Source organism: Podarcis pityusensis (genome assembly GCF_964106645.2).
Source record: "Podarcis pityusensis genome assembly, chromosome: 8".
In the NCBI taxonomy this organism is placed as follows: domain Eukaryota; kingdom Metazoa; phylum Chordata; class Lepidosauria; order Squamata; family Lacertidae; genus Podarcis; species Podarcis pityusensis.
In genome coordinates, this window is record NC_138033.1 from 30,369,452 (window position 1) to 30,392,051 (window position 22,600).

The following is a 22,600-nucleotide window of genomic DNA, read 5'->3' on the forward strand; positions in this document are numbered from 1 at the left end:
CCAATCAATAGGAGCGGGGCTGTTTGTCTCCTTGAGTATACAATGAGGATATAAATCAAGCCCTCCGCTTGTTGCAATATCTTGTTTTAATAGTTTGGCTACATCTGTCCACATAAGAAAATCTGTCCTTTTAGTTTCCAGCCACACAGGAGAGCAATTAGTGTCCATTTATTTGTGTACATGTTGATTAGCAGTATGATAATCATTGCTGAATTTGAATGAAATTTACTTCTTCATCTGTTTAGAGGACACTAGCTTGTTCGTTGGACATATCTTCAGGGCTGGGGGTTGTTTCTTCATAGAATCATAGAACTGTAGCTTTGGAAGGAACCACGAGGGTCATCTAGTCTAACCCCCTTTGGAAGGTTTCCATTGTGAGCCACAGAGGGCCACTTTTTGCATAAACTTTCTCAAGTGATTTTTTGTATTGGTGAGCGGATTAAAAATTGAACAAAAGTGCAGCTTCAGTCTCTATCCACCATGGTATCTGACATGCAAGTGGGGGTAGCACTCTGGGGTGAACATCTTCACAGCCTCAACTGGCTCAGTCCTTCCTCCCCTTGGGACAAGTGCTGCAATCACCTTGTGCTTCAGATTTGTCTACCTGGTTCAATGGAAGACAAAGATAATTCATAGTTTGAAAGGGTGTTTTTTTTTAAAAAAACACAACAAAACAAAACAGATAATTAAATAAGGGTTACATAGAAATCTGCCTTCTGCCATCAGACCACTGCCCTGTCTAGTTCAGTAGAGTGGACAATGACTAGCAGTAGCTGATGAGGGTTTCAAGCAGAATCTGTCCCAGCACTAATTGGGGACACTCAGGACTGAATATCTGAACTTTTAGATGCAAAGCATGTGCTCTGCCACTAAGCTGCAGCCCTTCTCTTTAGAAGGTTGTCCTCGCTCCAAATGAAGTGGAGGCAGAGGACGGTGGCCCCCTGAATATGGGGGGGCTCAGCCCTCTACCCACAAATGTTGAGGGGGTGAAGCCCCTTTTCCCCTATAGTTGGTGCCCCTGTTCTCTATTATCACCTCCCTTGTATTTTTGTCTATGTACTGTATGCAGTTACTATGATCCCTTGCCTCTTGAACTCAAAGGGTTATATGGGGGGGGGGAGTTGCCAAAGACTACTAAGCAAATGCAGAGCAGCAATGGAACCCCAGTGTTGCTATTTTTCAGCGGAGTGTGGGGGCAGTATCAAAGATGAGCCTTCGGGAAGGATCCTGTCTCCAGGCTACCCAACGCCCTATGACCACAACCTCAACTGTGTCTGGACTATTGAAGCAGAAGCTGGTTGCACAATAGGGTGAGTTTATGGAAGAAAAGCACTTCTTTGCACCAAATTCTGCTCCCATAAAAGGCACTGATGACCACCAACTTGGGTGGCTTTAAAAGAGGATTAGAAGTATACATGGGGGAGAAGGAGACAATCAGTGGCTACCAGCCACAATGGCTATGTTCTAACTCCCCTGTTGGAGGTGCCATGCCTCACAATACCAGTTGCTGGGGTTCATAAGCAGGGAGAGAATGATGCTACATTCAGGTCCTGCTTGTAGGCTTCCCATGGGCATCTGGTTGGCCACTGTGAGATTAGGATGCTGGACTAGATGGCTCTTTAGCCTGATTCAGCAACATGGCTTTTATTAATTATAGAGCTGGAATAGACAAGATTCACACTTCTCTAAAACAGGCTCATGATGTGAGATGGGGCAAACCACTCAACTCCCCTTCCCATGTCCCCTGGTGATCTAAATCACATCATGCTATATGCAGGGAACAGGTGCCCCTGTGTAGACCTGTTTGTGCTCTGCAATTAAACATAAATAAATAGATGAAAAAGCCTGTGCCAAAATAACCCAAAATCTCTGGCAAGAGTAGCTGGGTTGTGCAATGTGTGTGAATTATGCAAATTGACCATATTTGCATGATTTCTCTTACTTTGCATAATTTATTTTGCAATGTTTACTATTTTGCATAGGCAGAAGGTTAAAAATAGGACCTCAAGCTTCATAATCAGTAAATTAATCAACTATTTTGTTTCTAAAAAATCTAGTTGATTAATCAGTGGTGGGTGGGCTAGCTTTAATCGTAGAGGCAGAGAGTTAATGCCATACCTATTGATTCTTTTGAGGTTACGGTAGTTTCATCTTTGTGCCTGTTGCTGTAATAGAGACCGGGAAAAGAAAAGAAAAAGGTACCAGATTCCCAACCCTGCAAAAAAAACTGGTTGTCATGGTGGGTGGCATGCAATTAAGTTTTATTCAGAGAGGACCCACTGAAATTAATAGACCTAAGTCATGTTCATTAATTTCAGTAGATCTACTCTGAAAAGAGTCCTTCCATCCAGGCACCAATCAGTTTTATATATTCTGCAGAGTTTATAGCAAGGATTACTTCTGGAAATATCTATGTTCCCAACTGCAGTGTCTGCAGCCCAGAGGCTGAACATACTCTAAATTGTGATTCTGGCCTAGGCGGTACTGTAAGGTTGCCAGATTTTTTTTCAATGAACCCGGGGACACTTTTCAACTTCAATGGATTTTGTATGGGGATTGATTTGTAAATCCGGGAACTGTCACTGGGAAACGGGGACGTCTGGTAACCTTACGCTACTGGCAAAAGGAAGTCTTTGAGTGCCCCAAACAGGAATTCAAAATACCAAACAGAGGTTTGAGCAAAGAATGCTGAATCCTTCCTTGTCTGCCTTCCCGTAATTTCCTCTGCAGTTTCACCCTTTCCACTCAACTTTTTCCCAGTCTACACTTACTTCTAATATTAGAACCTAGCTGGTGGGGGCAGGGTATGTGTGTCATGACACTAAACCAGGGTGCCACAGTGGAAGGGCCCATAGAGCCCAAACCATCACAGGCGTCTTTCCCTGGACCCGAGGAACTGAGGGCCTCTCACATCACTTTGCTAGACCAACAGCACACAGAGTGCACCAGATGTGGGGGCATGTGGAGAAGTGCTTGTTTTCAGGCCAGAGGGATGGCCCTTTTAGAGTTTACAGTCCTCTAACATAAGGGGTGGAACTGGAGGCAGAAGTTCAAAAGACTTCACATCCAGCCCTCCACAAGTGTAGTTACCCTATTGGGAGCTCTCCATGGTGCTGCTTTGCCATGAGGTCACCTCCTTGGGACCAGAAAAGGGAAGGAGCAGGGAGGGCTTCAGCAAATGGGCAGCAGGGCTTTCAAATGGGGTTAAGCAGCTCTGTGCACCCTTTTGGTGATGTAAATCATCAGCCCCCTGTCTATGCTGAATAAAAATCCCTTGATCCCAATATACTACTATAACATTGCTATTAGCCAAAATCACTGTTAGTATTTTACACCTACGTTAATCAAAGCGATCAGCCTATCATTTTCAGTCCCTGGATCTCTTACCTTGCCCATAGATATGTGTGCATGAGGAGGGTCTCATCTGAATCAGAGTGCTTAGAATGAACCATGACAGGACGGTTGATATATGTCAAAGGAGGCCCTGTGTGCAAATCATGGCTGGCAGATTCTCCTATTGTGGCATCATGAAAGTAGGTCTTCTCTGTAGTGACACTGACCCCTTAGAACGTCTCTTCCCTATGCAAACCAGAAGGTGCTCACTGTGGCAGGCTTTAAACAGCTACTGAAAACTTACTTATTTTGTCAGGCTTTCCCTAGGACTTGGTTTTCTGAACTCACTGCTCAATATCTTTGCTGATTCGATTTTCATATTGCATTTGGATAGTAGGTATTTACTTTTTGCTTGGGATTTTATGGTCATAATTTTTGTGAGCCTCTTAGAGATTTTGCTAGGGAACCTGTGGGATGGAGAAGTTGTTGGACTACAGTTCTCATCATCCCATACCATCCGTGATACTGGCTGGGGCTGATGGAGTCCAACAACATCTGGAGGGCTGCAGGTTCCCCATCCCTGTATTAAATGGGACAAGTGTGTATGAGAAAGAGAGAATAGATACATACTGATGGATAAACAGATTCAGTCACTGTGAGCAAGCTGTGAGTCCCCTGTAAGTTCCCTCAGCGGGAGGAAGGATGGGGTTCTTGTCTTTTAAGACGTTTCAGAGGAGTGCCAAACAATAGTGATGGGACCTTCTTCAAAGCCTCACATCTTCCCTCACTGCTTTTCCTCAACGTTTTATTGCATCTCAAGTACAAACGTTGGCAAAAATACAGATATAACAAGCATATTCAATAAAAAGTCAGAGAGGTTTGGGCCGCCTGAAAAAGCAGTCAATTAATAACCATGCAGTTGTCTGACATATATAATGCATTGCCACAGTACCCATTATCTCGAAGATGGAATTAAAATATTGAAAGCGCCGTGCCGCTGCGGCCGCCGCTTAACAGGGTGGAAAAGAACGCCAATAATAAAGAAAACAGAAGTGGTTGTTAAACTTGGCTTGAAGTGCGCAGAGACATTTGGAAAAGGCAACTCCTTTTCTCCCTGTTCTTTTCTGCTTTCTGTAATGAGCTTATCTTGAATTGAATCTTTTTGTGACTGTCTAGTTATCCCTCTCTCTTCGTAGCAAATACCCAATTTCCTGTCACCGTGAACTGTGCTCCTCTCCGTGTTCCTTTTAACCAGCAATCTCATATTATTTTTCCACCCTACTGACTTGTTTAATGCCAATTCCTCCCCCACAACCCAGGAATCCTGAGGACAACTGTGCAGTGAAGGGAGTAGGAGGAGATATGTAACAAAGTTTTTGGGACATTCTGATCAGGCTAGAGTTGACCACTGTGAGAGCAGAATACTGGACTGAATGGTCCAATGGCCTGACTCAGCAGACTTTTCCTATCTCCTTAGAGTTCCCAGGGCTCTCTGGGGGGAGCCAAGGTAGTTACAGTTTTGAAACTTACAACAAGTCTATAGTGCAGATATAGCCTTATTATATCTGTTCTCTCCTCCACCTCTCACCTTGCATGGCAGCCTCCATTTCATGGTTTTCCACACAGAGGAGTTCCATGATGTTCTGAGGATCTGGGACGGGCCTGTGGAGAAAGGGATTCTCCTGAAGGAAGTCAGCGGTTCCACTCTGCCCAGTGACGTCCACAGCACCTTCAACTCTGTGGTCCTCCAGTTCAACACAGACTTTTTCACCAGCAAGCAGGGCTTTGCCATTCAGTTTTCGGGTAGGTCTGATAAGCAGTACTAATCATTTGAGAGGAGGGCAAGAATCAGATGGAAATGCCTTTTCTCATCCTGTCATGGGCTTTAGACCAGGTGTCCTTAGGTGCAGAATCTTGAGCACTAGCAGCCCTTCTAGAATTGGTACCATGCTCTGCACTCCTTCCTCATAATCCCTTTGTCACTGCACACTAATGAATGGACCTTGGACCCATCAGAGCATCAGGAATGTCCTGAGGAGTGCCCCCCCCCCGCGGAAAAAGCCCATGAACACAAAGAATCAAACATCAGCATTGAAAGACACTGGTTCTTTAACTGCCCAGGTGCAACTCTTGAGCAGCATGGCAAGATAGGGGATGTTGGCCTAGTTGCCTCAGCAAAGGGAATGTGTTCCCTTCTTCCCATCCATCCATTTGAAGTGAGGGCAACACAAGGGCCTCAGTTGCCCTCAGTCATGTCACCAGGAAGCTAAATCTGGATATACTGTGCTGTGATGTTATTTGCAAACAGGTATGAAAAAATAAGAAACCTCTAAGATAGTGGAGAACATTTCATGACCTTTGAAAGCTCATTTCCACAATGAAAATTCCACCCTGAGACAGTGTGTTACAAACCAAGCAAGCAGAAACACATTTGCACAGGAGAGGACTCTGAGAAGTTTATTTGGTGCACACCCAAGGGTGCATGGATCCCCGGCTATGCCTCTTGGGCCCCAGGATCAGCCAAAGTGTGTCATAAATGCTTTCTAAACCCTCAGCACTTTCCCTCCACATTGCAGCAAATCATCAGCAGTCTTGTATTAGGCGTTGAATGATCTTATTTGAGTAACCCCTGAGAAGCACCTGGGGACCCTCAGTGTTCCCCCAAACAAAGCCATTGCTTTGTTTTATTTTTAATAAGCATAGTTTGGAGTCCCTCTTTTCAAGGGGCTGCTTGCTGCTTTCAGCACCCCCTCCAATTAAGAGGTATTCTGTCTGTTTTTAAAGCCTTGGGCACTGGAAAGAACAAGAGTGAGTTTTCACTTAACATAACATCAGATTTCCCAAGTTCCTTCTATAAAAAGGTCAGGCCCACGACTACCTCTGAAAGCTGGCGGCAAAATTCCTCTCCATCACTTAGTAGGAGCATCTTTTTGCAGTACAGTTTATTTGAGAGCATATGGTTGACATAAGATTGTAACAAAATGCCATGTAGGATTAGCAGATGCCCAGGCTTATTAAGTAAACATGAATGAGTGCAAATGTACATCAGGCTGAACTCCACGGAGCACACTTGAACTTGTCATCCCCTGCAGCTTTTTCCCAGCTGCAGAGGCAGATGTCATCTGTGAAACGAGTGATATTGTGTGCTTGAGCATGCATCCCTGTGCAAGCTCACACGCACACGTGCACACCAGAGTTTGACGTGAGGATGTGCAGAGTCACCAAAGCCTGTTGTCAGTGCCAGGCTTTATGCCCTACACTGAAACAGTGACAGCGCATCTAAGCATGTGCAGAGTGTACTTCATTGCCACTGAGAAACCAAAAACAGAACATCTAGGCTGGGAGGAAGGGCTGTCTGCACACAGGCAAGAAGTTTCAGGCAGTGTTGTGGAATGGGAACACCAAAGGGGACCATGTAGCATAGATGGCCTGGCATTATTGTTGTCCTCAACCAGCAGGAGGCAAACTTCTGCAGAACTTCTGAAGTTTAGGAATGCTGATGTCGCCTAGTGGCTAACTATGGTGACAAAGGGAGCCAGTGTGGTGGAGAGGTTAGAGTGTTGGACTAGGAGTGTGGACATCTTGCACCACGCGTTTCTTCCATTGAGCAGGATGCAGGAAAACCTTGCATCCTCATCCTTCCAAGTCTGGAAAGTGGCCAGCAATATAAATACCCCCAGATTGGCTAAGACTGGTATGCACTCTAGGAACTTCCCTAGAATGACAAGTGACACGTTCAGTGTCTGAGATGTTCTGTTCAACAATGTCAGGCTATGGGTGGAGGTAGCTGAAATGAGAGTCATGTTCTCCAGCTCAGGATCCCCCAAATCTGGACTAGACTGGAAACAGAACCAGGGAAAGCTGTGGCTAGTGGAAGCCCCTGTTCTGTTGACTAGGCAAGAATAGAAGCCTGTGTCCCTGGTATATGCTGGTCCTGGCCAATCCAGAGGATTAATACTGCCTGACAATCACATGTGCTCTTATTTTGATGGCCCTTCTCCCTTTGCTGCCTGCAGGGAGCCTTGAGCACCTCCAGTTCACAGTACCTGACTTGGCCTTTCTAGGTTTAAGCCATGGGTGGGGAACCTTTTTCAGATCAAGGGCTGCATGCTAGTGTTGGATGGGGCCCGAAGCAAAAGAGAACAGGGCAACAAATGTGAATTTTGCCCTTGAACAGTAGCCTTTTTTCTACACACACTTGCACACACCTCTCTATCCTCCCTCCAGCCAAGAGGTTCTCGACCCGTGGTTTGAACCGTGGAATCATTGAGAACTGGTTAATATATGAGAAACACTGTTGCCTTAGTTCACTCACTTTTCCCCTTCTTGTTTTCAGTATCCACTGCCACCTCCTGCAATGACCCAGGTGTCCCACAGAACGGAAGCCGCAGTGGCGACAGCAAGGAAGCAGGAGACTCCATCATTTTCCAGTGTGATCCTGGTTACGCCCTGCAGGGGGACGCCAAGATCAGCTGCGTGCAAATTGAGAACAGGTTTTTCTGGCAACCTGACCCCCCAACCTGCATAGGTAGAGGCTTCAACTTGGCTCCCTCAGAAGTTGACAGCAGCTAGAGACAGTCACAGTAGAACCAGCAGGAAAAGGAAGTGCTTAGCCCAGCTTGGATCGCTTCATGAGAACTTAGTGTACGCTTCATGAGAACTTAGTGTGGAGCAGGGCCGGAGCTGCAAGTGAAGTGATCTTTCAATCTAGTGTAGTAGTAGTAGTAATAATAAATGAATACATAAATTATTATTATTGGACATTGTAGCAGATTATTGTGTGAAATAGAATATTCTTAATCCTACCTGTAGAATATATTGTGGTTTAAACAAATATAATCTGAATCTTGAAATACAGTTCATGGGAGGGGGGGATAATCTATATTTATATTTAATTTTGTAATACAGTTTGTATGATTTTTATTTTTATTTTAAAAAAAGAAGTTTCACAGAGGTCTTTCTCCTTTGAGCTGGCAAGTCAAATGAGTTGGGAGGAAGAGGACCCAGTAACTCTGGCAGTGATGAAGCTGCAATTCCCTCTCATCTTCCAGGATTTTGTGTTGCAAAGAGAAGATTGTAGTTGGTGGAGGGGGAGCATTTTCAGTGATTGGAGGGAGTAAATATTGTGGGGAGGGGGATGAAGAGCACAAGGGCTTTTGTCAACTGCCAGCTACTATTATTTTCTTCACCAGAATGGCCCAGTATGATGCTGTGTCGTGAGGTGGCATCATTCTGGGGCACTCTCCAGAAAACAAAATGGTGGGAGCAGTTTGGGTGAATTCCACATCACCCAAATTCACTGACTTTTGAAACAGAGAAAGAGCGGAGAGCAGTGTTACCCCTCTTTTTTTACCAAACCTGCCTCCCCGTCCCCAGCCAAAAGTTAAATGTGTGCACACACAGGTCCACTCTGTATTAAAATTGTCATGCCAAGTACACCGAAGCAATAAATGTTCAATTAATGGCCTAATTAAATGTTAGCTGTCTGTGTCATCCTCTTGTACTTAATTTGTATTTATAAAATATAATCCCAAGCAAGGGAAATTAATTAATACCCTTTCATTCTAAAACTAATTTAAAAAGAAGGTCAGGAGTTTTCTGTTTCTTTTCTTTCTTTCTCTGTTTTCACCGGAGGGCAGCTTATGGGTTTCATTCCTTTGTGAGTGACTAACTTGATAATTTGATACCCAACCCAACCAATCATAGCCAGATAAACCACTGCTTTGGAAAGTTTTGGAAAGGTGAAAATATACATTATTTTGGCAAACATGCGCCAAAAAGCATGGAAATGCATTATGGCTGGGTTCAGGACCCTGGACCCTCCAGATGTCATCATGGGAGTTGGCGTCTGTCAACATCTGCTAGGCCCATCTCTGCCTTATAAGGAAAAGAACTGTAAGCAGGGAGAAGGGCCACATAACCATTCCTATGAAAATCCCTCTTGCCGAGACCATCTCACCCCACAAAACCCCAACTGTGCTCTGCTTTTTTCTGTGTTTTGAGCCTGGCTGGTTGGAAATTATTTCAAGTAATCCAGAGGAGCATGTTGTTGGAGGGGAAAATGTCATTAGCAGCAAACCTAGGAAGATACAGGGCTTGTAGAGGAGGAAGCTGCTCCTAAAGTTGCTAGGTAATACTCAGGTCCTTAAAAAGGTAAAGGTAAAGGACCCCTGACAGTTAAGTCCAGTCGCGAACGACTCTGGGGTTGCGGCGCACATCTCGCTTTACAGGCTGAGGGAGCCGGTGTTTTTCCGCAGACAGTTTTTCCGGGTCATGTGGCCAGCATGACTAAGCCGCTTCTGGCGAAACCAGAGCAGTGCATGGAAGCACCGATTACCTTCCTGCCTATTTATCTACTTGCACTTTTGGCGTGCTTTCGAACTGCTAGGTTGACAGGAGCTGAGACCGAGCAACAGGAGCTCACCCCATCGCGGGGATTCGAACTGCCAACCTCCTGATCAGCAAGCCCGAGAGGCTCAGTGGTTTAGACCACAGGGCCACCCTCATCCCTACTCAGGTCCCTAGACTGCTCCTAAGTTTTTCCAGTACCTGAAACAGATGCCTTGCATGTGTGCATGAGAAAGAGGCTCTGAAAGATAAGCCTCGTGTATGCCTTCTCTTATAGCTCCCTGTGGTGGGATCCTGACTGGGCCTTCAGGAGTGATCTTGTCACCAAACTACCCAGAGCCTTACCCCCCAGGAAAGGAGTGTGACTGGAAGCTGACTGTCTCTCCCGATTATGTCATTGCCTTGGTATTTCACACGTAAGTTCTCCAAGTTTCTCTTTCTTACCAGGTAAAGCTGGGAGTGGGGTGCCTTCTTCAGTTTGCTGGTATGCTTTGAAATTCACGCTTCACCAAACTGCGTGATGCAGCAGCTCTCTTGTGTATATGAGGAGAAAGCACTCACAAAATCTTAATATTAGAAGAAAACAATTTACAAAAATGCATTACAGGAGAGGGAAATGGTTTGCAAATATGCAGACACTTGGCAAAACTAAGTACAAAAAATCCACATATATTAGGAGAAATACACACGGAAATAAGAATTTCATGTGAAGTTGTTGGTTTTTAAAAAAATGCAACCATATTTGAAAAATTGGGGGGAATGGAAAAAAATTTAAAAATCATTTGGAAAAATGAAAAAAAGGAGCACCCCCCTCTGTGTTAATCACCATGTCTTTTCTCTTTTCTCCTGGCGGCAGAGTTTTAGGACTCTGAAGTGCCTGGGGCACCACCAGTGCTTTAATGATCTTACATGATTCTGTATTCAATTTCCAGACTTGGTTCCGACCATAGTGCAAGTTCAGTTTGACATATTTTTTCAATGTGCATATTTCCTTTTCTTTTTCAGGTGTGCATGAGTGCATATGCAGATTGAGGAACACATCAGATGTAAAGGAATCTTGATGTGATTATATGCTCACATCAGGAATCTGTTTTGTGTGGTGGTTTTAATCTATGTGCTCTTACCTGTGTAGGGAGGGAAAGACACAGGTTGAAAACTGCGCATGAACCAATTCCAAAATAAATTTTGAAAGGAATGACTTCCGTAACACATTTCACATTTATTGCAAAAGGGGAAGGGGGTGTCATTAACATCAGCAGTCCTCCTTACAACAATTGGACATCTGCATTTCTGCATTGGCCCCTTAGCTACAAGTATGATATTCTCTGTCACTGACTTCTCCCCACTTAGATAGATGCATTTTTTTTCTGTTACTATTTTTTTCAAATTTGAGCAAGGAGGAAAATTGGAATGAAGCTTGGGGTTGTTCCTACCTTCTTGTAGATAGAACATTGAAATAAATCAAAGATGGGTGTCCTCTGCAACACCCACACTGAAAACTGAACGCCTTTGATCATATGAGATGCTTTTTAGACACCATCCAAAATGGCTGCAGACATTTGCTGGAACTTCAGCTGTTAGAAAACCTCCTTACTGACAATGCTCTGAGATCAGACAAAGAGCTTTTGTAACATTGGTCAGATTTTAATTCTGCTTTTGGCAGGGTGAAGATTTTGTCAACAATGATAAATCTTTTTGGGTGGGAACATTCCTCATTGTCACAGTGCAGATTTTTGTCAACAGTGATAAATCTTTCTGGGCAGAAACATTTCTCAGCCTAACTTTTGAATTCAGTTTCAGCTGCAGCAAACTTGGAAATGGAGGTGGGAAATAACCAAAAGGGTTGTAAAAGTTGTTACACAGATATGCTTTGCTTTTTCTTTGAGTATTTGTTAACCAGTGTGTTGCCAGCATGATAAACACATTAGCTCAAGTTGAAACCCCAGCTTGTATTATCCCTATTTGTTAAGGCCCTAAAGATGCTATTTTGCTCCCCGTCTCTCCTCACCACCTCACTTGCTGAAGTGAGAACAATGGGATGGGAAGCACAGTGTAGATCCTAATTTCAGTCACTTTACAGATCCACCTTTTCTGCTGCCTTTTTGCTGGCAAGTGACAACTCATATTTTTCCTACAAGTATTCTGAACCAGTGGATAATACATTTGTTTACATATTTCATATATATTTCATATATATATGAAATTGGAAATATTGGTATATAAGTATGTATGTGTGTGTATATATGTGTGTGTGTGCGTGCACATAATTGTTTATTAAATCAGTATCCTGTCATTCTGCCAAATGAATCTCATGGAAGCACGCTTTGTATTTTTCCTTCATGCTGCTTTTATTGTGTATCAGTATAGTGTTGTTTTAATGTGAGAGCCCTTTTCATGTAAGTGGCCACATGAAGGGCCAACATTGTAATGAAGCAGGGGATGAAGGGCTTTGCCACTGGCCTCATCTCCAGCCTTCCATGTCTCCTTGACTTCAGTGCATTGGGGTACGACAGTCTGAAAGGTGAGGTGGCTCTACCTAGGGAGTCTCCACGGCATGATTTGGAGCCTTGCACAAATCAGAGTTCCATCTTGTGTGGAGGAGCCTTTGCAAGGACATCTGCCTCCCCTTTAAACTTTTGCCAAACATGTGGAGCTCAAAGGAGCAGGGCAGGGCAGGGCAGTTGCATGACTTTGGGGTGTGGTTCAGGAGGCACAATCCTATTCCTCTTCTCCATGGTATGCCTCCACATAGAGGGCCAATGACAGTGGACTCCATCTCAGTTCCAGCAGATCTTCAGGCCCTTTCTGAAGCTAGTGTTTACATTCTGAGGCTGCATTTTACAAATCAAAACATTCTATTTTGATGGGCAATTTTTTTTTTTATCTCATGTGGTAAATCTTAGCATAACCATAATAGAACCTCCTACCACCTACTGTTCCATTTTGCAGGCTCTGAGAAACCTTCACAACCATTCACTTTTAAGCCATGCCACCAGATCCCACCGGGTTCCATTGGCACAATGAGTTTGTATTTCTGGAGCTTCTGCATCGGAAGACCTTCCACATTAATGCAGTTCCCCTTTTTCTATCTTGAGTCACGCTCCCAATTTCAAAGAGCTATTTTATCCTACTTCCAATTTCTCTATTTAAAAAAAAGTTAAGTTACCTCTTGTATGACGCAAACTCTTATGTGACCCATGGGGTTTCTCTCTACACTCAAGAATCCAAGTAAAAGCTATTTCAGACTTGGTAGTTAATTGCCATGGTGATGTTTCAGTCATTGGTATATTTGGATTTGATGCTATTTCGAGCAAAACTGAAATTAAGTCTCAATTTTTAGTTGCTGTTGTTTTCTTCTCCCATATTTTGAGCTTGAATTTTTATTTATGATGTTTATCTTATGGCTGCTGGCTGAAAACGATAAAGGTTTGCTGTGCTGAAGCCTGTCATTATTTTCTGTTTTACATGGTGGGTGAACGTAGGCCAAGGGGCCAAATGCAGCCCCTTCTCTTTGCTTCTCAGGACTCTGAGCTACACCCTGTCCTGCCCCTCCTTTGTGCCCTCCATGAGTACTTTGCCTGGCTGGAATGTGACCCTGGACTTTGATTATTCCATTCCCTTGCCTGCATAAATGATGGAGAGATACCGGTACATGGTGTGGGTGTGGGTGTGTAGAATTCTCTGGCCGAAATGTAGCCTTCTTTTTCTGTAAGTATCACATGCAACCCCCGGCAGAAGGTTGCGCTCAGACAGGAAAATATTTCCCAACTCCATTTTAGTTTATCACTTAATTCTAGTGTCATTTTAATAGAGGGGCAACTAACTGAAAAATATACTTGGTGGCAGTGGTGGAAATGGTAATAAATCTAACACTGATGGGTTTTTCCCCCTTCCTACCTTCTTCATCAGCTTCAATTTGGAACCAGGATACGATTTTTTGCACATCTATGATGGTCCCAGCTCGCTTAGCCCCCTTATTGGGAGTTTCTACGACACTCAGCTACCAGAGAGGATTGAGAGCAGCAGCAATAACCTCTTCCTGGCCTTCCGGAGTGACGCCTCCGTCAGCAACATGGGATTTGTAATCTATTACACAGGTGTGTGTCAAATTCTAGGAGATAGCTACGTTGTTATTATCTCTACCATTTTTTTATCCTGCCCTATCTTTTGCTACCAGTCCCTAGTCGCATTTAATTCAGCAGACATCTGTGTTATATTACCATTGTGGCAGCGAAGGCTTGTCATGAGCGTTGCATTGGGGGGGCAGGGGGTTAGAGAGACAGGCGTGCAGGAGAGAGCGAGAAAAGAATGGGAGCTTGTGCCATGGTTGAGGAAAGCAACAGAAAGCAGTGGGGCAGAGGAAGCTGAGCTAATCCATTGGTCCAGCCAGCTCAGTTTTGCCTATATTGTTTGGCAGTGGCTGCCCAGGGTTTCAGACAAGCGTGTCTTCCTTACACTACCTGGAAATGACATGGATTGAGCTTCTAGTCTCATGTAAAGGCAGTGTGGTGCACATTTAGAAGGAAAGCCATCAGAATTTCAAAACCAGGAATGATTGCAGCTCCATGAGCAGTTTTTGTTTTAAAGGAAATATTAAACACTGCTGATTTTCATGTATAAACCTGCTGCCATTTAGCTGAGAATCACACCGTCTAACATTTTCAAAGGGGACAAGGGAGCAATTTATTTTTTTAAACAAAAGCATAATCTCCTAAGTGGATGCCTGGTGAGGAACATCTGCAGAGGGAACGAAGTGGGATTGTACAGGTGTAATATATTCCATCTTCTTTCCCCTTCCATTTCTTCTCTGCATTTGACTAATCCCATCCCGCATTTGCAACCCTTCAAAGAGCAGAGCGTGCCCTTTGCAACTTCCTCTCAGCTTTCAGCCTCCAGAGTACTTGGAGAGCACTGGGGGGTTAACCAGGTGCACCTCTCTGTGTATTGCAGCAGGATTAAAGATTTCTTCACATGGGTTGTTAGCTCTTTCTGGAGGGAAAGGATGGGGGTGGGGGTAACCTCTCTTGACTTAATGCTGAATGCACGGATGTCATTCTTAAAAAGGAATTTGGATGCTCTGCCCTGTCTCTCTCTCCCCTTCAACTCTGGCTTGTTCAAAGGGAAAAATTAACATGAAACTTTGCTCCAGAGTCAGACCTCTCTGTGGTGAAGTTAGTTCCATTTGAGAATTAATGCAGTGTAGCTTTTGAGAGAATGAACTGTAATCTTGGGAGTCCCGATTTCAAGTCTCACCTGAGCCCCATCACTCCCTCTAATAGCAAACTGAGTTGTTGCATGCTGACAAGACTGAGAACCAAGAAGGAATTTAAGAAGACCCCAGCTGCATTAGAGACTGCTCCATTAGGGCAAATGGGGCATTGTCCAACCAAGCTCAGACAGTCCCCAGGGCTGGCCCAGGATGTATTGCCTCTTGTGGATGGTGATTCGCTTCCAGAGAATCTGTAGCTCTGTCTTACTCCCAAAATCAGTTATGCTTCTCAGGTTTCACCAGGGCAGAAAGGATGACTGTTAAACTCACTGGACTTAAGCCAGTTTAAATATGTCCTGTGTGTTTCTGTATCAAACTCCACCCAGCAGAAGTCTCATTATTCACACCATAACTTACTCTAGGGTGAAAGAGAGTGACCCCTGTCTCCCCACCCCACTGCCCCATCTATGCCACCTGTTGCCGATTCTGTTTTAACACACTGTCAGCCTCTCTTTCACTTCTTGAACATGAGCCTTATGTGAGTTTGGGGGCTGTTAATCTCAGGATAAACTAATCTGTCAGCAAGCCCCAGGTTAGTAAGCCATGTTTTTAAAATACACTGCCTGCCCCCTCCCCATCTCCAGACCTAGCAATAACAAATTTTGGGGGTTTTTTAAAAATAAAAAAGCTCAATTATTGGTTATTTACATCCAGCCAATTAAACCTGTTTAGCTGTTGCTCCTTTTAGGCATTCACTTAGCTCTAATTTTAAAAAAAGGCACCCAAAATGATTACAAGGTTGAAGCTCCTTCAAAATGAGAACAAGTGTGTGGCCACTAGTGCTGATGCTTGGAGTGCTCATGATGTCCTGACCCAGGATGTTGGTCTTCGTAAAGCTGATGATGAGGCTGAACTCTCTGCATGCTTGTGCAAAATGGTTTATGAGTCTCTGTAGAGCAGCGGTTCTCAACCTGTGGGTCCCCAGATGTTGTTGGACTACAACTCCCATCATCCCTGAGCTCTGGCCTTGCTAGCTAGGGGTGATGGGAGTTGTAGTTCAACAACATCTGGGGACCCACAGGTTGAGAAAGGCTGCTGTAGAGCTTCCTCTGTCCAGGCTGACCACGGCAATTTCTCCCACCAACAAAGGCAACCCATAACACACGTACCATATGCCAATCAGGTAGAGATTATAACTCATGACTGCTGGCTCTCGCATTGTTTTCACTGCTTTTGCAGCACCGAAGTGACCTCTCCCAGGCACAAGCCTGGGTGGTGTGTATGGAAGTCCTGGGCTGCCCAGCCAACAATATCCTCCCCCTCTTGGCCTCACTGATGTGGTCCAACGGAAAGGAAAGCAATACAATTAGCACCAGCTTGGCTGCAGGAGTTACTGGATTCCAGTCGCTTTAGGGACTCAACTCTGGATTTTTGGATGTAATGGAGCGATGTCACTTCATTCCATCCAGTGAGGGGAAATTAAAGACTGCAGGAGCTAAAATTGAGGGTTGTGAGAGGCAGAGCCATAGCTCAGTGGCAGAGCATCTGCTTGCTTGCGGAGGCTCCCAAGTTCAATCCTCAGCATCCCCAAGTAGGGATGGGAAATGTTTTGAACTGAAATCCAGGAGAACTGCTGCCCCTGATTGTAGATGAAAATGATAGCAAAGGAGAGGGGAAGAGTCAGAGGCCAAACAAAACAAAAAGTCCACAAGGAATGGAGAATATTTAAAGAATATTTGAAGAACCATGGTATAAAGGGTAATCTCCTGGCAGACCTAGACTGAGCCTTGTAGTATATAAAGGTAATTGACAATTTACATAGAAATATGATAAAAAATAGAAGAAATAAATAACTGTGCAGTAAAAGTGTATTTAACAGATAACATACAATGAAAATGTTTGGAAGTCTTTTTTAAAACCTCAACTACTTTTTCTTCTTCTTTATTTTTCTTTATTATTTTTTTCCATAAATTGTAGTGTCATGTATATTGTGAGGTATACAAAGTATCTTTGCTTCACTTGCCATCATTTGCTTTTTTTGTTACAAACAAAAGCAGAGAGTATTGTATAAATGTTGTATAAATGTATATTTTAAAAAATGATAAAGATTGAATAAAAGAAAAAAAGAAAATGAGAGGATGGACCAATGACCTGACTCAAAATAAGGCAGCTTCCATTGTTCCTAAGATATGAGGGGGGTTGCTGTTCTTTTTTGTGATTCTTTTTAATGTGTAATTCATATATACATAGTACTTAGATAAGTTTTTTATCACAAAATGCTCAATTAAACACATATTTTATCTCAGTGTGCACATTTCTCAACATATTATAAACACTTTTGAGCCACAAACTGTATCTCAGCATTAAGAGAAGTGCAAATACTGAAGGATAATTACTGTCTGATCTGTGTATTGGTCCAGGAGTTTGCAAATTAGGTCAGTTTGCTTCAAAGTGCAGATCAATTGACATTCTCCTCCATCTCCAAGCTAAAGAAGGAATGAAAGTGAAGAGAGAAGACATCTCCATGAAAAAGCTAAGGGGGGGGGGAGGACAGTTGGTCAAGGAATATCCCCCTTCCCACCTCTTTTTCCAGCAACAAAGCACAACATTGTGCAGTATGGTTTCATTTCAATTTTTTCTCAAAGGGAGCGCAGAGGCAGAGATCAAGAGGAAGACCTAAGATGCCTGACAGCTGAGTGGGAGGCAGAGTGTCAAGCGGTAGCTGCTTCAGCTCCTTACATGAAAGGCACCACGGCTCTTCAGAATAACAAGTGGGAAGGGGGGGAGTGAGAAATAGAGGCACTGAATGGTGGCAGGAAGCCTGTAGGGGTGAGAGTTTCTTTAGCGTGGAGAAAGGGCCTGATAATAATATCCCTTAGAAGTCAACACTGCAGACAAGAAAGGCAACATTTTTATTTTTACCTTGTGGCTTGGGGCTGGAGTTGTCTGCAGGGAGGCTTTGGCTGCCTATCGTCATCAAGGCAATCTCTCTCTCTCTCTCTCTCTCTCTCTCTCTCTCTCTCTCTCTCTCTCGTAGTCAGAGGAGGCTGCTCCATTGGGGCAAATGGGGTGCTGTCCCACCAGCTATTTCCCTCAGCTATTCTCCGCTCACCTGCCTTCTTTCTTACTGTGGCAATTAGAGACCTGCAGCTAATCTTGCACCAAAGAGTTGCCCCATTGTATCAGGAAACATTAGGGACGTGGGTGGCGCTGTGGTCTAAACCACAAAGCCTAGGGCTTGCCGATCAGAAGGTTGGCGGTTCGAATCCCCGTGATGGGGTGAGCTCCCATTGCTCGGTCCCTGCTCCTGCCCACCTAGCAGTTTGTAAGCACGCCAAAAGTGCAAGTAGATAAATAGGCAGGAAGATAATCGGTGCTTCCATGCACTGCTCTGGTTTCGCCAGAAGCGGCTTAGTCATGCTGGCCACATGACCCGGAAAAACTGTCTGCGGAAAAACACCGGCTCCCTCAGCCTGTAAAGCGAGATGAGTGCCACAACCCCAGAGTCGACCACGACTGGACCTAACGGCCAGGGGTCCTTTTACCTTTATCAAGAAACATTCTGTCCTCAAGGAACCATGATCCGCCTTACTCCTTATCTTGTTACCACATACCAAAGTGTATGCACAATACAGAAGAGGCCCACGTGCTGCATGAAGGTGCTCAGAGAGTCCTTTGCTTGCTTGCTTAATTAATATGCAATTAACCAGAGTCCTTATATGGAATCATAGTAGGACGTTATCCCAAATGATTGGAAGGCACTCCATGCATATGTATAGTCTTAACTGATAAGGGAAAAGTATATTAGGAAGCCCCCTTCTTCGGGAGGGTGCTAAGTCCTTTTGGATGTTAATCCACTGAGCCTGTCTGTCTGGCCAGCAAAGACAATAAACGTTCCTTTGTTCTTCTCATGCAACAGTGTGGTATTTTCCTTTCAGCCTGTTAAGTTGCAACATTATTTGTTGTTGTTGTTTAGTCGTTTAGTCGTGTCCGACTCTTCGTGACCCCATGGACCAGAGCACGCCAGGCACTTCTGTCTTCCACTGCCTCCTGCAGTTTGGTCAAACTCATGCTGGTAGCTTCGAGAATACGGTCCAACCATCTCGTCCTCTGTCGTCCCCTTCTTGTTGTGCCCTCCATCTTTCCCAGCATCAGGGTCTTTTCCAGGGAGTCTTCCCTTCTCATGAGGTGGCCAAAGTATTGGAGTCTCAGCTTCAGGATCTGTCCTTCCAGTGAGCACTCAGGGCTGATTTCCTTAAGAATTGATAGGTTTGATCTTCTTGCAGTCCATGGAACTCTCAAGAGTCTCCTCCAGCATCATAATTCAAAAGCATCAATTCTTCAGCGATCAGCCTTCTTTATGGTCCAGCTCTCACTTCCATACATCACTACTGGGAAAACCATAGCTTTAACTATATGGACCTTTGTTGGCAAGGTGATGTCTCTGCTTTTTTCCAAAGGGTGGCTCTAGCTGTCAGCTTTCTCCTCCTCCTCCTTGTCAGTGTTTCCTCTTGTAGAACTCAGCAGGGATGCGGATGGGGACAAAACAAGACTTAGTTGTTTTTGCCACTCGTTGGCTCTCTGGCTCCACCTTCTGCTGGGCTCCCTGCCTTCTGCCCTTCCAGTCCCAAGGAGATGGAGCTGCTCCTGGTCACAGGCTTTATCCGAGCGATGCCTTTCTCATTCACGTCATACAGCAGCTCCACCTGATGCCATCGTCATGGCTCGGGTGCTGAACCCTGTCTCAGTGAATGAGCAGGAAGCCATTGCTTCTTCAGATATCCTGGCCCCAAACCATATAGGACTTAATAGGCCCAAACCATCCTGAATTGTAGCCTGAAGCAGTTTAGACACCTGTGAAGCCTTTGAATGCTGGTAAGAGATGTTCTGATTTGCCACAATATTCTGGCAAGCTTTGTAGCTCAGTGGCTATGTTCTGCCTCCAGAGGCAGGATGCTTCTGAATACTTGTTGCTGGAAATCATGCATGTGAAAAGCTGCTTGCAGACATCCCATATGGATCTGGTCAGCCGCTGTGAAAATAGGATACTGGACTAGATGCGTCTTTTGGTTGATTCCACGGGGCTCTCTTATCTTCTTTAGTTTGAGACGAGATAGACTCCTATTTGAAACCCTGGAAAGCCACTGCCAGCCAGTGTTGTTGATACTAAACTGGATGGGTGGTCTGACTTGGCACAAGGCAGCTCCCTACATTCCTGAGCCATCTGATATATCCAGTTCTCACTTTCTTGTCTAATGCCAGTGATTGCTACCCAGATCCAGAGCCCCTTGCATGCAACTGGTTGAATGAATATGTCTGTATGCATGGATCTCTCCACATCCACCTTGGAACAGGTGGTTGCTGCCAGCATGTGAGGCTGAGCTCAACAAATTTAGAAGGTCAAATGGTTTTAAGGAAACACTGCCTTAGAGGTTTCCTACTTTGGGAATATGGTTTCTGTTTGTAGTTATTGGAAACTCAGTTGAGGCTGTAAATAAGCAGAATGAGCTTAGCTAAGGGAGCAGAAGCAAGTGGCAAAGAAGATGAGGTGACAATACAGTATCCGACTTTTTATACCTAATGAGGACATAAGATCTTGGATCTTTTGTGGGAGAATAGGTGAGGTATGGGGGGAAGTGGTGGGTTTTGTGTGTGTTTTTTCAAGAACCATGACAATCTAATTTCAGGGCACATTTTCTTATTGTTCCAGGGCCACGATGTTCACAATTAAAATAAAATACAATAAAAAGCCCTGGGCTTTTAATGAGCAATTTTCAAAAGACAAAAGCTATGGATTAATCAAAGCCCCTAATTATATTTCATGCATACGAAAATCAGGAGGAGATGAGGGGAGAATAGAGAAAAGGAGCACACTTTTTCTGGATTCATTCCCCACCCCCACCCCGAATTATTTATATATAAATTGAGACATATTTCAATCCTATGGAGGTCTCTTCAAAAGGAAAGCCTGATGGAATTCCATAGGGCATGTTTCTCATTAAGTGTGTATAGCAGTGTGTATTGCCTGCATAAGCCTGGTGGAATAGAAAAGTTTTCAACAGGGATTCAAAGGCTGAAGCCTGCTGAATCCCTGTTTCATAGGTAGTTAATAGGTGCTCCAGAATATGTTTTCCATAAACCATCCTGGCATTCTTTCCTGAGAGGATCCTTTGGCACTTTGTTTTATTCAGAAAGACAAAGCAGGGGTAGTTGCTAGCAGTAAACAGTTAACATCCTGGCAATTTATTGTTCCAGAAAACCCCAGAGAATCTTGCTTCGATCCTGGTTCGATTAAGAATGGCACCCGGGCTGGTAGCGAGTTGAAACTGGGATCCACTATCACCTACTACTGCGGTAGTGGCTACGTGATTGATGGGGTGTCTACCTTGACATGCATTATGGGAGGAGATGGAAAACCTGTGTGGAACAAACCAAGACCTACATGTACAGGTGAGCAGGGTAGAGTGGAAGTGGACTTCTTTCTGTTTAGTTAGTTATCACCTTCTGCACATGTGTCTCAAGGCAACGTGCAATAAAAACAGCTTGAAAACGGTTTTAGATAGCTGGTATATTTTAGATAAAACAATAGATACAAAATAGACACTTATGGCAGAGACCCATTCATGCAGTTGGGAAAGGCTGTCAGAACAAAAAACGTACTTGTTTGTTTCCAAAAAGTGCAAATACTGGGTGCCTGTTGTATCTCTACAGGAGTACAGTTTCACAGAGTGGGCAGCCACACTGTGAAAGCCCTGCTCCAAGTTAATGTGGGACTGGCTTCTGATATCTCTGAAACTTGCAGGAGGAGCTCTCGCACAGACTTCAGTGACCTACTAGATATATAAAGAATAATCATATATAAGGAAAAATTCTCCCAAAGCTGACCAGGGCAGCTTCAAATTGCATCATGTGAGCATTGCTGTTGCACGGGTACAGATAGTTATGCATCCAAAATCATAGCAGAGCAGTTCAAGCAGTCATCACCCATACGTACCCCACTCCACTTCTCAACAACCTACATGGTTCAAGAAGCTGCTCGCGGCAGCTTTTGAGATTAAACAGACCCTACATCATGGTGATAAACCTTCCAGTTGATGGCACAGAGTTTGTAATGAAATATGTATCAGGCACAAGTTCTGCTTAGGGTGAATTCCTCTGTTTCCTCAATGAGATACTACAGGGTTCCTACTGCTTGCTGGGCATTGTATTAAGAGAATGCATTGTCTGACATCTTTAAAAACAAAGGGGGGGGGAGGAAAGAGAAAAGCACGTGCTGCAGGACAGACAGACAATTTGATTGTTGCTGTTGTTGTTTTTCGCCCATTCCAGCACCATGTGGCGGTCAGTACACAGGATCAGATGGTGTTGTCCTGTCTCCAAACTATCCTCAGAACTACACCAGTGGACAAGTGTGCCTGTATTTCATCGTTGTGCCCAAAGACTATGGTATATTCTTGGTGTTCACAAGCCCTGATGGTTAGATTGCTCACGTTGTTACAGTTCCACCCAGCAGATGACATCTTTGTTTCCTGAGACAGGAAATAAAAGTGCCACTTGATGGGAGAGGTATAATAAGAAGCAACATGATTGGCGATTTTCCCTCCAGAAGAATATATTCCACTGGTCCCTAAGGCTGTTGGAAGGAGTAGTCCGAAACACCTGGAGGCCACCAAGTTGTTGAGGACTGGTCTAGTGGAATATTTTAATCTG

General features: G+C 44.2%; 1 protein-coding gene across 13 annotated transcripts in view; it reads left to right on the forward strand.

Moving 5' to 3' along the window:
• The window catches only part of CSMD2 (CUB and Sushi multiple domains 2), a 501,247-nt gene that overhangs the window by 381,516 nt on the left and 97,131 nt on the right, over positions 1-22,600 (forward strand). For all 13 annotated transcript variants that reach the window (XM_081018274.1, XM_081018269.1, XM_081018275.1 and 10 more), the window contains 7 exons: positions 1,184-1,310; positions 4,934-5,136; positions 7,670-7,861; positions 9,959-10,097; positions 13,591-13,778; positions 21,146-21,340; positions 22,220-22,336. In XM_081018274.1, coding sequence (XP_080874400.1) covers positions 1,184-1,310; positions 4,934-5,136; positions 7,670-7,861; positions 9,959-10,097; positions 13,591-13,778; positions 21,146-21,340; positions 22,220-22,336 — 1,161 coding nt within the window. The remainder of the gene's footprint in view (positions 1-1,183; positions 1,311-4,933; positions 5,137-7,669; positions 7,862-9,958; positions 10,098-13,590; positions 13,779-21,145; positions 21,341-22,219; positions 22,337-22,600) is intronic.